Source organism: Chamaea fasciata, unplaced genomic scaffold, assembly GCF_029207755.1.
Source record: "Chamaea fasciata isolate MVZ Bird 193981 ecotype frontalis unplaced genomic scaffold, bChaFas1.0.hap1 SCAF_5, whole genome shotgun sequence".
Lineage (NCBI taxonomy): Eukaryota > Metazoa > Chordata > Aves > Passeriformes > Sylviidae > Chamaea > Chamaea fasciata.
In genome coordinates this window covers 47,050,181-47,068,675 of record NW_027094090.1, presented here as the reverse complement: position 1 = coordinate 47,068,675, position 18,495 = coordinate 47,050,181, and the positions used below count along the sequence as shown (strand labels likewise).

Here is an 18,495-nt window from a genome sequence, read left to right as displayed (position 1 = left end):
GGACTGGAAAAGGTATCAAGGCGAATCTGTTACCTGGCTGATGAGTTTTTGCTTTTCCACCAGTGACTGATGAAATTGTAGATCCAGAAGATGAGGCTTCCATTTTTATTGACCCTCTGGCTTGTGGAATTGAAGGATGCCCATCTGCAGGTGGATGCTGTGATACTGGGTAGCTTGCTTCAATTCTCCTCTGACAGACTTGCACACGCTTTTCAGCCCCATGAATAGATAAATTTATACCTGACAGGAATAAGAATTAGTACTATTAGATACAAGAGATCAACATGGAATAACTAAAATATAAGTTGTCAGGGTTTAAAATGGAGCTGCAACAATCTAAAAGGTTAAAAAAAAAAGCCAAAAGAGAACTCTAAAAGATGAATTTTCTTGGAAAATTAAAAATGTGAACACCTTTTCTCCTGTGTTGTAGGCATCAGATTCAGACACAGTAATAGATATTTAAATTAATACACAGTAATGGTTTACCACTTTACTGGTCTGCAGGAGGAAGAATCTTCCATTCCTTCAAAATATTCGCTAAGGGCACAGCTCACAAAGGACAATATTAACGGGTTAGCTACCATAGAGTTTATTAAATGACAGTTTTCAGACTGATGGATTAGAACTTATCAGAAATTATTTATTTTCTTCTGAGCCTTTACCAATACTAAGAAGTCTCATCATATGAAAAAAATGCTACAAGTGAGGTATTAACTATCTTTTAAGACAAAACTAAAAGTCTAATTTGAGAAAAGCAGTAAGTCTACAAATGACAATAATAAGACCTTAAGCTTGGAAAAAAATCTACTTTCTCCTGTCTTGTGAAACCTTATTGTCAGTACTGGAAATTGTCTTTCACACCAAAATTCTCAAATTTGTCACATAATTGTTTTTTATACCGAAATTGTGCTTAAAAAACAGGCTTCAATTTTACATAGAGAAAAGCAAAGTTGAGATTTCCTATGTGGCTAATGCATAGTTTTAGAAAGAAATGCTATCTTACAATAAATTGCTGATTCTGACTTCCTCCTCTTCACATTGATGCAATTGCTTCAAATCCACTTGAACTGCTTTCAGCATACTCTGGCTGAAAAACTTCAGACAATCTCCTTTGGGCAAGAAAGCTGAATTATACTTCTGCACTACTATTTTACGCTTAATTTACTTGTGACTCATTGCTTCTGTCAGCAAACTACTTCTGTTTTTAAAAAAACTAATGAAACACCCCAACCACATATAAATAAGCAAACTAAAAAGCAGATGGAAAAGCAGACCCTAAAACCTGAAAATGTGGATATTGTAAGCACATTGTAAAACGTAGTCACTCAAAATCATTAGATATTATCGATTAGATTGCTCAGTTTTGTGAACTGAAATGTCCAAGAATGCATTAATGACTCTGCTCTTCCAGCTCCCTTGGAAGTCAATGTATGTGAACCTCCAGGTCACAGAAGAGATTTAGACTCTCTGAAATATTAATACACCTTGGTCCATAATATACTACCAAGGGGAAGAGAGCTACCACTTCCATAAGCAATTTGTGAAAACAGTGGGCTTGCAGACAGGAGCAAAGGCTGTGCAAACTGTGTTCTTTTATGATCACTTTGTGCATTCAGAATTGAAGCTGTGCACTCAATATTTGTCTTTGCTTCTTGACTCTAGAGCTGATCTCCTGCAGGAAATGTGAAAGCATGAGGAGTTTCCTGCAGCAATTTCTCACCCACTTCCTGGTTTTAGGGCTAATGTAACTGCCAGCTTCAAAAGACTGTTGAAATCACATCCTTAGTATATAGAGCAAAATCCAGTCACCTTATTCTTGTGAAAGGTAGCATATCAATCCATGTGTACAGAATGACAATGAGCTTGCCTGGACAACATGTTTCTCTGACCATGCTAGCTATAACGGGCTTCAAAGACTGAGAAGCTAAGCCCCAGCTGTAAAATGAACTCTTTACTTCTTTTGCAGTCACTAAAACATTGTGATGTTCAAAATATTGATCAATTATCCCTAAGGTATTAAAAAATTAACTACAACCATTTTCTTTAAGCATCATGACAGGTTGTCACAGCATTTAAAGCAATCATCCCTCTGAAGCTGATGGTGGAGTCAGCCAATGCTCAGCACTAAACTTGAGCCTGTCATCAACACTCACTTTCTAGCTGAATCTCAGTAAGGCTGTGCTTTCATTTTGTCATGAAAACAGGGATCTATTTTAGGAACTGCTTCCAAACATATACTGACTGCTACATTACTCGGAGGTTCAAGTTAAGTTGCTTCTTCACATTTGAAAACGGACTATAAACTCTCACACAGCTGTGACTGAGCTTCCTAAACTATTTCTGCAGCACTTTTTTTTCAGACCTCAAAATAAAGGATACTGCTGCCAGATTGCTATTCCTAAGAAATGCAAAATTTGCAGATTGATCACATCCAAAATTAGGTTCCATCAACAACTTGCTGCTGGTTATATGCAACCTTTTGCTTCTTCCACTAAAAAAGATGATAAATCATACCTCCAAACTACATGAGGAAGAATGTTCCAGCATCCCTGAAAATTTTACACTTACAATTTTCTTTAGACGTATTTAAAAGTGTCCAAAACCAAGTACACAAAGTGTGTCACAAATGTATACAGTATATTTGGAAGTTCTTCACTCCAGTCTCATTGGTACTGCAGTTATTTTGTTCACAGAAGATATCTTTTTATTAGGAGAATTAATTTCCATTATTTTCCTGAGAGCCAGGTACAGGACAAAGATGCAAATGCCCTAATTTAATTATAATTTCAAGTTTTTCCAGGGAAAGATCAGGTCTTGCTTTTCTATGTGCGTCTCTTTTGTTAAACTACAAATCTAAAAAAATGTAAGACAGTAATACTGCAGCAGGCTGCAGCATTACCTTGTTTTTGTGTGGGTGAAAATTCTTTTAAAAGAGATATTGGCAGTTGAAAATACATCCCCAGATAACATGCAGAAAAGCACAGACAAAGGGAGGGGGAATCAGAAGTAGAAAAGAGATTGTGAACAATGCATGTAGCTTATGGCAGATGAAAACCTGGTGAACTATTGGCACTAAGCAGACTCTAGAGTAAACTCTCCCAATTCTTCCTGCAAATAACCCATGCTTCTGATGAATCCCAGGATTTGTGGATCAGAGATGTGAGAAAACAGTAAAGAGGTCTCTGAAGAGTAGATGTTAAAGTTGACATAAATTACTTTTTTGCAGCGTGACCATACCCACACAAGACATAGAAAGAAAGAGAAATTGCCAGCAGCACACTGCAGTCTGGGTCTTCAACTAACTGTATTTGGTGGAGTTTTTCTCCTGCCTTTAGGCTTGGCCATATAGCTACTGACACTAAAATCCCCCTACCACTGCATAGCTGTATGGCCTTTGGTTGTACCTGTCCCTGCAGCATGGTGATTTTTAAGTGAGCCTGGCATTCTTACTCAGTAGCTGGGTACAAGCACACTAGCTTGCTCTGACAGGTAGTAGAGACATTAAAAAAAACTTGGCTTAATGTAGTGGCTCACAGGCAACAGTTTGACCCAGGGCTTCAGTGCAAATGCAAGTGAAAGACTTAAATACTGTCTAGCATCCACAGCTGACTTTTCAATTTGGAGGACTGGCTTCTGGACAGGGCTCAGTCACCTGCACCTGGCTGGCTGCAGTAAGAGTGGGGAGTAGTTTAGTGTTTTGAAGCTGGATGAGATTTGAGCCTCTAAGTACTATATATATCACTGAGCTCTTTTCCTTTCCATTCCTGTGTGCATCAAAAATCCTTCTCCGTATTTTCAAATCTTCACGTCTTTCTCTTCCTCACCTGTATTTCTATCTTATTTTTTTTTCTCATACAAGCTTTTTGTCTCCATAAGAAGCCACTCTTACTGACCTTTGGTTCTCTCATGACTTGGAGCTTGCGGGTTCATGTAAGACAAACACCTTCACTATATTCCTGCCAGTACACCTCAGCTGTGCAGTTTGCCAGCAGAGAAAAGCAGCTTCCATCCTGCTTCTGGATAACTTTTATTGCTCCAAGATAAGTCCTTTTATTATAGAATTTTTCAAACCATCAATCCTTTTGCATTGAGCGTATTTTGTCTCTTATAAAGTGGTAATATGCTTATGACACTTAGGGATTTATAATGCTTCAGATAAAACCTGCATATGAGAACATTACAAGGGAGTAATGAGGTACTTCCAAGTCATGAAGCAATAAAATCAAACATAAAGAAGAAAAAGGAGGGAGAAATTATTAAAGTTCAAAACACAACAGTGTGCCTGCATGCAAAGTTTTGTGTGGCTGATACTTGTCTTGTTGGCTCATCAAATGTTACAAAGATTAACAACAACATCCTACGCTACTCAGAAATCACTCTGCCAATGCATCTGATGGCCATCTGCTTTGGTTGTGCACCTTGCACCTCTGCTATGTGACTGAGCACAGTGGCGTGGCTCTGGCGCCGATAGAGAAGACTCTTGAACTTGAATTTGGGTCAGAAAGGTCACGCGTCCAAATTATACCGTGCAGGGACTGAGACACCTCTCCACCTGGGAAGGCATCCCTACAGTGACTGTCAGGCTTCAGTCAGCCTCAGTTTTCTTCCATCTTTTACTACTTTGGGTTACAGGCGTTTATTTATAGGTTCCTTTCTAAAGTGTTTGTCTCTAGACAGAGATTATATGAACACAAATAGGCAATAATAATACAGTGCAGAGTTACAAAGCTGTACAAACAATCCATTAGCTAACAGTGCTTGATTAGCCTCAAGTGTCCTGACCTGCTTTGTAGATCTTCCCTGGGATAACAAAGTAGTTCTGGCAGGTGCTTTCAGTTTTGTATCATTAGTGTCAGCACTCCTGTTGGAGACCAATTACTCCATCTATTTCTCTTTTCTATATGTGTCTTTAATTTTTTTCAGCCCTATATGGAGGGTCTTAGGAGCAGATTGAGGTAGGCCCTTTTTTCAAGGCCCTTTTCACAGCAGACCAAGTACAGGGGAGCACAGAGAAAGAAGTGAGGAAGAAAATCTCAGCTGCTATATCATGTAGGGCCACAAAAGTAAAGCAGCTCTGGAAAGTCTGCAGTCATCAAGGCACAGATAAGCAAGATCATAAGGAAGCACTTTGTAAGCATGAGCAGAGAGCAGAAAATGAGCCTTTAAGGAGCAGTATATAAATGGGAAAATTAGCTATTTACTTCCTTTTAACTTTTACACACAGGAAAGGAGAAAATGAGCAAATTTGTCCACCTTGATAAGATAAGCAGTCTTTCCTCACCTTGTGCAAATTGTCACATTTCCCATTACAGTCAATGATGCTCTGCAGACTGCTTCAGTTTTTTCACATTTTAAAGATAGCCTTGATAGAGGGGATCTCAGAAAGGGAAGCAATATAAAAGGTTTCTCATGTAAACCCAGTTTAATTAGAGACTCAGCAGAGAAACAGCTGTGCTTGATGCCATGATGGACTCTTTTGCTTGCTCTGAATCCTAGGTGAAAATGAAGGAACATGAAAGAAAAATTCCCCGCTGTCTTCTGTACACATGCCTGAAAGCATAGCCTAAAGGCAGTTGCCTTTTTTTTCTCACCCTATGTATTACTTTGGTAACAAATACATCCAGAAAGCATCTTTAACTTGGTGAAAAATATTACAACATCATTAAGATTCCCATATTAGATTAAATCAGTTCTCAAAAGTTTAAATATCATCTCTTTAACGCAGCATCAAGTCCCTTGCCACTGATAACATATGACTATAAAATCATATCTAGGATCATATTATGCTTCAAGCATTGCTTTGGAAATGTTGAAATACTTGTGACTACATTAGATGTAAAAAAAACCTCACAACTGCAAGCCTTCAGGTAAGCAAACAGAAAAGCTACGACTTACAAAATTTCCCAGGAACTGCACTGGCTGGACAGAAAGAATAATCCTGTACATCTTGACAAGCTACGTGTGTTTAGTTTTTTGAGATTTTGCATGATTGCTCCTCCCACCCTGCTTCCTCCCAAATATTGGAGACATTACAGGATTTCAAAAATCCATAGTAGTTTCAGATGATGTTCCCTAAATGCTACTTCTTTTCTTACTTTTTATCAAAACATTTTTCCAGTTGGCTTCTTAATTTACATCCATTTTTAGCATATATAATTTTCCATGGAAAGAAACCACAGAGCTTAGAGATGCAGTTGGTAGAGGAATAAATATTTTTTTTTGTCTGAAAAATGTTATCCATGGAAGTATTGTATTGAAAGAGATCATGAATGACCTCTTTCCCTCTCCATCCACTCGTGATACTACAGAGCTCTATCATACCCCCTGCTCTATTGTCTCTATTCCTGAGCTTAGGAGACCTAGTTTAAACTACTGCTCCTTACTAATAAACTGTTGTATATCTCCAATCATCCCTAGTAGTCTTCTGTTCCTTGCCTTTTTCAAAGGATGAAGACTTGAAATACACACTAAGAAAGGTTCAAGATGCAACAGCAGAATTGCCCATGATATTCAGGCTGTGCTTTCACTGAGGATTTACACAGTGACACAGTGAAATTTCTCGTTTTATTCTTGCTCTTGTAATTTCATTTGCCCCAAGATACTTGTAGATAGATTCTGCCACTCTGTCATATTTGCCAGCTCTTTGGGCAGTTTTTTCAGTGACTAAGGACCCTCTCTTCTAATCATTTTCTTGAGATCCCTATGTCAAGAAAAGAGTGTGTGAAACAATGCTGCATTATTTTTCTCATTTCTATGTTGCATCTTTGTCCACATCAGTCGCCTTCTAGGATTCATGTTTGTCACTTCTCTACAAGCATTGCTGTACAGCCCTTTCTATCATTGAAACTAATCTTCACAAAGGTGTATTACTTGTCAGTGTGTTACCTTTTTGCCATTACCTGCCTTTAAGGAGAGGAGGTTAGCATCGTTCCAAGCTGGTGATGTTAGGATCCGCATTTTGAAGCGGGATCAAAGGAACATCTGAACTATAACCAGGACTCCAGGACGAAGGGGCTTGTGGGTGAACTGGGTTTTATTCAGTTTTATCTACAGTGGTTTAGAAATGAACTGTTAAAGGGCTACAGATTCCAGGAGAATATAGGTTTACACTTGCTTATGTGCTTTCAACCAGAACAGCTTATTCTTCCATACACAGAGCCAGTGTTAACTTAAATCTGTCAAAGTGCTAATGAATTAAAAGATTGTGCCTATCTTAGGCCTGCCATCAAAGCATTCTTTTTATAGTCTTGAAGGTGGTTTATTAAATTACAACAAACTAACATTCAACAGTGATTATTTAGCATAACTGAAAAACTCCAGTAGTGCTCCCTGAGAGGCAAGATAACAACCCAAAGTCATGGAAATGCCTTGGAGAGAGTCATAATAGTCCTACTTTAAGACATCCTGAAAAACCACTTGTCTTCCTTTGGTACAAAAAGTTTAATTAAGTGAATATAAAACTCTTTAGGTTTGCTGTTGAACTCATAGTGATTGTTACAGGCATGTTGCAGGGCCATGGTGCTGAACACGAGGTGATGCCTATGGTGCTGAACACGAGGTGATGCCTAGGCAAGTTGTATGAACCTGGGTGAATAAATAGAACTTTTTTCCACCCCCAAGGTGCCTAATTTGATTAATTTTTAAGTCTTGTACTTTTATTTCTGTCTGACAATTCATTCTTTAGTTCCTCTGTATAAAAAACAGACTGTAGAGTGCATATGTTATGTTTAAAAGGCTACTGGAATAAATGCCTAACAATTTTGTGCAAAATATACCTCACTTCAATTCACCCAGCAACCTGAAACCAGTGTCATTTGTCACCATCCCAGCTGCCAGAACTCTTCCAGATTTTCCGGCATTTTTACTGTTATCATTTTTACTGTTGTCTTTCTGTTTGTTTGGTATCTATTTTGATTTACTTTATTGTTCCTATTGAACATCCACTAGCGTTAGAACTACATGCATGCTGAAGAGTAATTTGGAAAAAAAAAAGCATTAAGAAAGTTCCTTTGCTTGCCCCACTATGAAAATTGCAGTGAGAAAAAACACTGTGCCTTGAAATCTGATAAACACAATAGAAATCAAAAACTGAGGTTGATGAAACATTTTCAGTAAAGTGCTTTTCTATCAATAAATTGTCAATTTTTTTCAGGAAAAGTAAACCCCAAAATCAAGTATTGCTGTCAAAAATGTTGCTTAGAAAATGATTCTGAACTTATCTGGACTGGAATATATTGCCTTTTTTTTTTTTTTTTTTTAACTTGATGCCTTGGATGATGTAATCTAACAAATCAAGTAGAATACAAATTATAGCATAGAATACCAGTTACCTCTAAGCAAGCCAAAGAAACAATTTAAATTACTGAAACACCATCTGTATTGCCAGTCGTCAATTAATGTTACTTTAATATACAAATAGTAAGAAATAATTAAAACCAAAACCATTCAAACCGGAGAGCAAAACAAAACAAAATAATATAAAAAATACAACAAGTACAAGAGGTCCAACCAAGATGAAATATTTCAACTATCCAGAAGCAAATTCTGATAGAAGTATTTTAAGCATTATGTAGAAATATGTGCAAAATAAATTCAAAGTGGGGGATGGTAGACAAGAATATTAGAATTTCTGTGGATGGGATATTCTGGATTTTGATTCACTGTTTCTATAATCAAGTGGAATAGACTTGAATTAGAGTAAATGTAGGATCATACAAAAACCAATAGATTTGTATTTCAGTTTCTGTCACAACAAAAAACATCACATCAACACTTCTATCTTAGAGGCAGTTTTTCCTAAAAAAAAAAACAAAACTGAAGAGTGAAGAGTGTCTCCTTAAGTGCCTCTTATTGATTTGGAAACTGTAAGAGGCAGTTAATCTTGTCTCATTCATTTTATTATATATGCACAGCATTTACCAGCTGAAAATAGACTCAACACTGAAATGATTTAAAACTTACTTTCACCTGTGGTAAGCACTGCATTTAAAATAATTTTCTTTCTTAGCAAGTAGCTATTATTCTGATCTTCAAAAATCAAGAGCATTCTCATTAAACCTGTTCGCACTGATTTTGAGCTTTTTACCATAGAATAAAAGGTAAATGCACACACAGCAGTAATACATGGTACAGGCATTGGGGCAAACCACAGTGCTCTGTAAAACACAGCACCCAGTCAGGTCCTAGATGCTTTTTACTGGCTGAGGAATGAAAAGCAGCACTACCCATGCAGATGTATTCTAAGCACAGGTAGATTTAAAAGCAGATTTTTCCCCCCATTTTAATTTGCTTCCTGAATGTCAACTGCTACATTGCAAGTACCACAAGTCTCATTTTATCTGATATAATCGGATATTCTCCATAATGCGGAACAGTGCAATCAATCTGAGACGTCATCTGTGAAACAGGAAAAAAAACCTCAGGAGACTTCACAGATGGGAAAAGAAGATATCTCAGGGTACATCTGAATGTGTCTGCTCCATGGCACAGATAGTAACAATTTTCAGCACAGCAACTAGACTTAATTTAACTTTCTCTTTTTGCATCCCCTTCCAGGGGACTGGTCTGTCATCAGTGCCCTCTTGCTGTTCCAGTGGCAGGCCCTGGCCATGCTCTCTGGGGCACACTCAAGCAGCAGATCAAGTGCACTTCCTTGCCTTCACCCAGCCTGTGCTATAGCCCCAGACATGGGGTCTTTTACAGGCTTGGTGTCTAAATCCTCCTTGCTCACAGTTAGCTTTATCAACCATCAATTGACTTTTACTTTCAATGATAGATTGTCATCGAAATTACACAGCCAATGTCTTCAGGGGCAGGCCTTAAGATAACAAAATTTACTTCTACTTCTCCCTCCACCAAATAGGAAAAATTTTCTTATAGATAAGGTTGCAGCAAAGTATGAACTTTACTAAAATGTTTTTTAAGTAAACATGCATCTGGATAGGTACGTATCTGAGTAAACAGGTCACGTGTTGGGTAAAGTCCAATGACTGAGAGGGTTTTTGCCCTCTGAAACAACTGTCCATTGTGGGCATTTCCCAGGCTTTGGCATCTCATGTGTGCAGGATTTGATGCTGGATGCCCCTGGGAGGAGGCCCGGAAGATCCCCACCCCTTCCTGGGGAAGACTCTCATCTGGGCTGGAAGGACGTGATGTGGTAGGTTCCATCAGAGCTTGGATGGGCATTGCTCTGCAAGGAAGAAGCACCAGCCTCCACAGCCCTGCTTAGTGCAGCACCTATGTCTGGATCAGGCTCTTCTATGGCAGACATATTAACAAGGGCCAGTTTTACCAGAAATGTGGAGGCATGCATACTACTTGTCTTTCTTTTCTGCATCATTAGTTTTCAGAACACTCCCTCTTGGCAAGTAATTATTTTGGTTGTAATAAAGCCTATGGTGCCAAGCTTTTTAATGGCCATAAAGTGAAGGTAATCCCCAGAAAATATGCCAAATATAGTGTGCAGCAGATGCCAATGAACATCTGTGTTCATATGCTACCTTATCTTTCTGGCAGTACTTCAGACCATTAATGGTAACAAAATACCATTGAAATGAATAAGTAAACCTGCCTTGTTTACACATATGTTCCTCATAGGCATCCAGCTGAATGTTCTCAGCTTATGCTTATCTGGATAGAACAAAGCACATGTCTTGCTAATTCTTCTGAGTTAGACTGCATTACTGATGGAAGACTAATAAACCCTTAAAGACAACAGTAGCCACATAATGATTGTCTGAATTTGGCAGACTCCATAGAGATTGGAAAAAGCTCCCTACTCATAAATACTATTTGAATTTCTTGACCTCTTTATAGCAGAATGAGAAGAAGTGGTAGCATACTATAAAAACACAGAATCTACCTTGTAGGATGTAAGGTCTCTAACAGATTTGTTTCTGATTTGTTTCAGTCCATGCTCTAACTCCTTTACTGACTTACAGCCTTGTGCAAGGGCAAGGCCTATTGTTCTTTCATAAATAATTTTCCGATATGTTAGCAATTCAGAAAAACATGCGAAGTATGAAAGATAGACTTTCAGGTACGTTTTATGCATTACATAAAACACTGGATGTTAGTTTGATGTTCCTAGTTTTTAAAAGGAGGCACAGAAGAGACACAAATTTTCTGAATCCACCTAAAGCAGCTTGATTATAGAAAGAGCCTATAATAAAAGAAATCTGTGCCTAAATTTAGCTCCTGTGATTGACAACTTCTCAGTGAAACGGCATTCATGAATATTCTTTCATAAAACTTTTCCTTTCTTCACTCATAACCCTGACACTCAATGTCCCATTACTGTTCATTTATTTTAAAAACCTCCAAGTGAAAGTAAAAAAGAAAATTTAAAAAAATCTCTTAAAAAAAGAAAATTTGAAAAAAAAATTAAAAAATTAAAAAATCTTAAAAAAGAAAGTATTGCAAGAATACTAAAAATTATATTTTTAGGAACATTCCAGTCTGACAGTGATGCTGAATTTGTTCTGAATGTCCTAGTGGTTTTGAGGATTCAAACCAACAGACACTTCAGGCAGAGAGTCAGTTTCTCTTCTCAAGTACCATTTTGTCCACAGTTGAGTAGCTTCACCAAAAGATGCCTAGAACACAATCTCTATGAACAAATCCTGAACTGAAAGTTCATCACCAAACCTGCCTATAAAATCCTGAAGCGATTCTGAGAAGATATTAGCATGTGGTAACTGAGTCTGTCTTTGAGCAACATGAAGTATCTGAACAATTAAGAGTGGTTGTGTACTCTGCTCCTGTGATGATGCAACATCTACAAAAAGAAAATTCATATACACGGGCAGCAGTCTATTGAGGAATGTAGAGGGTGGTCTCCCTGGGGAAGAAAAGAACGCTGGAAAAATGCCTTGGGAAACCCTGTTCAAAATACCGTAAGCAAGGAGCTTATTCACATGTTCAAGTATGCAAATGTTACTAGAAGTTTCCTCATTCTCTGTATTACCATAGGTTAATTTTTGGTGCAGGAATTTTAATATTCTTAATCGTTGTCCTCCATTAGACCCTTCTCTCAGACCCCACCTTAACTCCCCTCCACACCAGGATGTATAAATACCTGTCTGACCCTGGCCCAGGGTTCTTTGGCCTCATGCCTTTGGCCCCTTATTACTGCCTTGTTCCAGTTTGCTCCAATACAGTGGGCACCTTATTGTTTGTTATTTTTGTATTATTAAATTTGCTTTTCAGGGAACTAGATCAAAGCTGTCTCTCTCTGCATTAAGTCACCATGGGGCTGAGTCCCGAGGAAACTCAAAGGGGACTGGTCGTCTGAGCTCAGATTCTCTGGGAGTTTCAGAGAAACTGAGAGAATAGTCTACTAGAAGGGCAATTAAACTTAAGGAAACTGATGGGCAGCAGGTCAGTGGAAAAAAAAAAAAACAAAAACCAAACAAGTATAACATCAAGCCTTCTACATGCAAAATGCATTTTTGTTAAAAAACCCCCACCCAAGTCCCAACAACATAAAAATAACCAAACAATATACCTGTCTCATTCCTTCCCAGAGGAGATGCCTGGTTAGGCATGTCTCCATAAAGCTGTTTTATATACTCCCTGACAGAAAGAGTCAAAAGTACCTCTTCACATTATAGCTGATCTACAGAACCAAAACAGCACTGAAATATGTGGGTTCCATTGGATTCATCTCTTCCTTCTATTCCTTATGAAAACAATTCTAAACCTTGGAAAGTCTGAGTTTAGAAACAATATTCTTGTTAAATTTCTATGAGTAGTTAACCACCAACCAGAAATATTTTTCTTCATTTACAAAGCAATATGAGCCAGCTAACAAGAGGCTTTTGATGAATCACAACATTCGTAATTACAATTACATGAACAGAAATTTGGGAATAAATTTCCATATATGATGTTAATGCTTCAATCAATAAAGCATACTGTCTGTCTAGAAGTCAAATATGTAGATGAGTGTAGTGGTTTCACGTTCACCAATTTGGTTTCCTGGGCAGTGGACCAATTTGTGTAGCAGTTTGAATATCTTTTCTGCTGTGAGATAGGATCAAGAGAAAAGCAAAGAAGGCCCAAACTTATAGGTATAAAGATAGATTTGTTAACACATGCTAAAAGAAGGAAATGAGAATCAAAATGAGACTTTCAAAACACTCCTCCTTCCCCCCCCCCAGGTTCTTTTATTTCCCATGACAATGTATAAAGACAAAACTCAGAACCTTAGGTCAGTACCTCTTACAAAACTGTCCCCCATCAGTCCTTTTAGAGAGAGAAGTCTCTCCTGATTTGTTGTCGTAACTTTCCACAAGAAAAAAACCAGTCTGCTTGTGGCTTTTAACTTTCACAAAAAAGCAGCCGCCTGGGGAAAAATCTGCAGTTGCGAACTTCCCATATCACCCAGCCTTTCCTGTGTGGCCACGTATGGGACATGGAGTCATGCATACCAGGGTGTCATTTTAAAGATAAGCAACTCCAAAGGCAAAGGATTTCTTCATCTCATGGAACAGAGATCTCTTTTCACTACTTCACTGGTGCAGAGGGCTTCTTATCTCATCTCTCTCTGTTCAAACATCTCATAGCATCACAGGATCACTCAGGATCATTCAATATTCACTCAGTCAATTACAGATACCTTTGCTCAATCCATCTCCCTAATTCATATTTCCACAGTTTAAAGGAATATTCTAGCCCGTTACCGTCTGTTATCATGGCTCACAAAAGATTTTCAGCCAAAAATACCTAGGCATCTTTTCATATCTTCCACCTAAGGGTCATTCTTCCTTCACTGACTCTAATATTTTGATATTGTCCTTTTACATGTCCCCAGTTCAGCCTTTTCTCTCACTTAGAGAAGGGCTTTGGAAGTTTCATCTGTGCAAGGAAAGAGTTAGCATCTTGCCCAGGGCCTGCGGTGGGCACGTGATTTCTGCCCGGGGGAAATGCCAGTCAGGAATCTCAGCATCCAGGATCATAGATGCCTCCTGCCCACCCCTGGTCTCACGGGGTGGGCCCAGCCTGGCCAGCAGCAGAAGCTATAAAGTCGGCTAGATGTTAGTAGCCCTGGCTTTCCGCTCCCCTGCCGGCAGCTGTGGCCCCGCCAGGCTGCTGCAATGGCAGAACCCGGCCAGGCTGCGGGCAGGCCCGGGAGGGGCCCGTGGCACAGCGGGGCCAGCCTGCCGCTCCTGTCACCTCTCTCCAGGGCAGGGGGGAAAAAAGGAAGATTCCCAAGATTCCTCCAATATTTAACCCTGTGTGTTCACAGAGACGTATCACTTTCTAACTGGTAAATCAAGCTGTCCTCTTCAAAGCGAGTCACTAATTGGTTTTTGGCTAGAACATTCTGAAAATATCACTTCCCCATGTCAAGTTACCACAATGAATTAGATCTGAAGTAGATGAAAGCATGAAAAAATTAGTATTAGATAAGAATATACTCTGTTAGCATTTCTCTTATTCCAGATAATGTTCAGGAAGTTTTCGATCTCCTTATGTGGCACCTCTCCTTGTTGAAAACTGTGCATGGTCTAAATTTTATGACTTCTGACAATAGCACCTTCAATGATCAATCTATGGCAAGGAATTGATCGTGACACACTCTCTTTCTCAAAAACTTTTGGGTTTTGGGTTTGCAACTCTGAAAACTTATTCCTCTCAAAATGCATTTTTCCATTATGGGACTTTTTAAAAGTAAATCTAAGCGTGTCAAGAAGAAAACAGTTCAATCATTGAGAATACTGAGCCTTTCTTTATTTTTCTTTCAAGTCTTCCAGTTAACAACCCATTTTATAAATAAATATATCAGAACCAAAATATGATGCCAAATACAAAGATGATGCATAAACATTTGTAAGTCCTAAAAATTGCTGTCCAAATATGCTTGAGATATTTGGTGTGCCTATTAGTTCCATAACTGTTTTTTCCTTCTTGGAATTTAATGGTATATGTCAAAAGGTTTTGGTATTGTCTTCAACCAAAAGAAAATATTTCAAAGCAGTCACTGCAATCCAGGCTCTGAATACCTGCAATTTAAAATTCAGTGATAATTTTCACTGACTCTAAATTCACATGAATACAAAGACCATACATGATCTTAATTCATGCAAAGTGATAAATCCCTCTCTGCTTTCTTTCTCATTTTTACCGGTGCAAGATACTATAAATGTATGAAAATACTTTTTTTCCTCTCTTATTGTGCTAGGGAACAGCTCGTTTAATCTCATCTCTTTTATTCTAAAACTGTAATTGCTATTTATGAGGCCCAAAGTCTACTATTCATCCTTTCAATAGAAATGAACATGTATTGTTTGTAAATCCGGGACAACACGACTTTCTCAGTAAAAACGATTATGCACTAGGTTTTACTACTTGCTAATGGATGATATGAGAAAGATTGTGACCCAGTCATAATCCCATCTATCAGAAGGGTTGGGGAATAAGAACATCTGCCAACATGCATACAGTCAGTCCATCAGCCAATTTTTCAGAAACTTGACCACAGTAATTTACCGCAGTCACTTCTTGTTTGAAAGATTCTTGTTCAACTTGCAGTCACTTGGCATGACCCACTACCAGCTTTCTTGCAGGCACCATCCCATGCCTCAATGGTATTTTGCAAATGTACTGCTTGCTGACCCAACACCTTGTCAACCTTTCAGCTGACTTTGGAATTGAATATAAAGCTCTTCACTGGACTCTGTACACAAAAGCAAAAACAACCCTTCAGATCACACTGATCCTATCCTCCATTACAAAAGCACAAAAGGCAACTTTTACTTACCCACATGTCACATGAAATAAAAATGCTGCATGACAGCAGAAATATCTCAAAAGAGCAAGCATTTCAGATAAGTGTTAATAACTTTATTGCTAAGTTTGCTCTAAAAGTTAAACTTTTCTGATGATATTACATAACATGAGTAATGCAGTAATTGAGCTTATTTTTATCTGCGCTTATTTTTAATTGAGCTACTCAGGTATTGAACTTAAGGCTGTCACCTTTAAATGACTTGCTACATTAATGTAATAATTTTTTTAAAGTCTTTCTAAAACTTAAACCTGCTTAGAGGTGCTTTATAATCTGTTTCTTCCAGATACGCAGTGCATGAAGAAGTACTGGAGTGTTTACAGCATCAGCTAGCCCTAATCCCAGCAGAAGCAGCTTGCTTTTTTCAAGCAGGGAACAAGACCAGTGAAATACAACTGTAGCCATAAAGCTGAATAAATAAACCTGGGTGGTGAGCTCATGGACGAAACCCACCATGCCCACTCCAGACTCTGGCGATGTGGCTAAGACAGCCTCCCGTGGGCAGCTCAAGACCTCACAGTTACAGATCGCCTGAAAGGAGAAAAGAAAGTCCTCTTCTGACCTGCCCTACTGCTTCCTACATGCTGTGTGGGAACACTCCCACACACCCTGGTACACTTTTGGATCATTATATTCAACCTTGGTAGAACCAACCGGATGGCTTTTTTTTTTTAGTTTTCCATGGTATTTTTGCAATTTGATAAAAAAATGGCTTTCTCTTGCCAGTCCATCAGCCTCCTACCTGAAAATCTGAAATCTGCCCAATGACTGAAGTTCCTTGGATGTAAGCTCTTTCTCCCAGTCTCACAACTATTTTGGACAAAGAAAGTTTAATTCTAAAATGCTCTTATTTTGATTATTTCAGAATGAAACACCAGAGTTACCATTTCAGGGAAAATGTCAAGATTCCGTCTGATGTACAATATGTTCACTGGGGAAATTCCAGTGGGAAAATAAATTACATATTCTTTGGATCTAATACATACCAAAAATAAGATATAAGATAGTCCAGCTGAGTACTGAGAGAAATAAAAGATGACTGTTAAAGTTACATTTCACTGAACTCTAATGTGTGAAGGATTTTCTTCTTTTAATGTGTAAACAACTTGTTTTCTCCAGCTCTATTCTGTTACCTCACTTTCCTTTCTGATTTTAAAAATATTTCTTACTAAGATTCTGAATATACATGAAAAAAGCAGTCCAGAAGTAGAAAAAAGAAAAATAATATTTGAAGTGTGAGAGAAATGATGGCAAATTGTTAACTAAATATCTACTTAGATGAAATCTAGTGATATCACAAGTATTACCACCAGGCTCTATCTAGTTCTCCAAGTCTATTTTAAGCCAGCATTATGATGAGATTAGTTAGCATGCAGCATCCTTATAAAAAAAAAAATTAAATCACCAGGATCATTTAACTTCCTTTTACATATTAAAGTCCCTCTAACTGATTCTTGTAAAACCTTATATTCTCTGGGAACATTGCTAGAAGCTGTAAAAACTCACCTTTCTCTTAGCTGAGGATGCTTCTTAAAGGCAACTTCCTATGTTTGGAAACTCACTGTAAATGTTGCCATGGTGATTAATTTTAAAAGTGAAATTCTTCCTTTTTAAAGTTTTTTCTTTAAAGAAGAAATGTGCTAGGGCTCAGTTCACAGCAAGACAAATTGAAATGAAAATTCCACCTTAATCCTGAAGATTAAAGGACATAACCTCTGTGTAAAAGCAACCCCAGCAGTAGAGATGTTTTCAGAAAAAAAAATAAATTGGAAACATCTCTTTCTACCTAAAAATGAAAGAAAAAATACATCCATATGCAAAAGAACTGAAGGAAAAAAAGTAACATTTTCCAGCATTCAGACTGCAGCCAGCAGGCTAGGTTATACTTGTGATAGGATGGAGGAAAGGCAAGGAAGGAATGAATGGGGTAGCTGAAACTCAATAGAAAAACCAGCAGAGTCAGCTAGAGATAGTGACATTGTGCTGCAAGAGAAAGAAGTGAAATGCATTCCCAGAGAAAAAGCCTAGAAACCAAAGGTCACTACTGAAAAGCTCTTTACCTAAGGCATTGTCCATTTTATTTCCATGGCTCAAGATGTAATTTCACATGGGTGTTTCCATCTATTGACTTCTTCTCTCCCCAGTGATGTGCAGAGCTACATTAAACCTTGGCTGTCTACACAGCTGTGTTAGCTGTCAGGGAACAGAAAACTGCACAGCTCTGTTGCTGAATTGGGAGATGAAAAAATACCATCTCTTCTCTAAAAACCATAAAATTTTCAACGTTACATCGTCCAACTTGCCCCTGCATAAGCTGTCACTGCAGAAATCACTGGCAAATTAAACTGGGAAATGCTGTGCCAGTTCAATACCCAGGCAACTGATGGCTTCTTTATTCACACAAAGATCACAGTACTGTGAGACAGCTGCATTATTCATTATGTGTTTAATATTTTATCTCTCTAGGCAAAAGTATCTGTACATGCACAATTAAAATGTCTGATGTAGACAGAGTTGATTTTAATACAAAGAATCAAATTTGTTTCAGAGACCTGCTTGACCTTAAAGTTCTATGCTTTAAACCAATAGAAGGAAAACCAGGCTGAAACTTATGTGGTGCAGCGCCTGGGCATTACTCATTTCACCTTGAATGACTACCCAAAAATGTCTCTTTACTTGATCTCACCACATTACTCATGGTAAAT

At 38.1% G+C, this 18,495-nt stretch overlaps 1 protein-coding gene across 1 annotated transcript in view; it reads right to left on the bottom strand.

Annotated features, from left to right (window-relative positions):
* Positions 1-183, bottom strand: part of LOC136290331 (anoctamin-4-like) — a 55,283-nt gene extending 55,100 nt beyond the window's left edge. The window contains exon 1 of the mRNA XM_066184678.1: positions 34-183. Within this exon, the coding sequence (XP_066040775.1) occupies positions 34-103 (70 nt within the window). The 5' untranslated portion in view covers positions 104-183. The remainder of the gene's footprint in view (positions 1-33) is intronic.
* Positions 184-18,495: the final 18,312 nt, after the last annotated feature.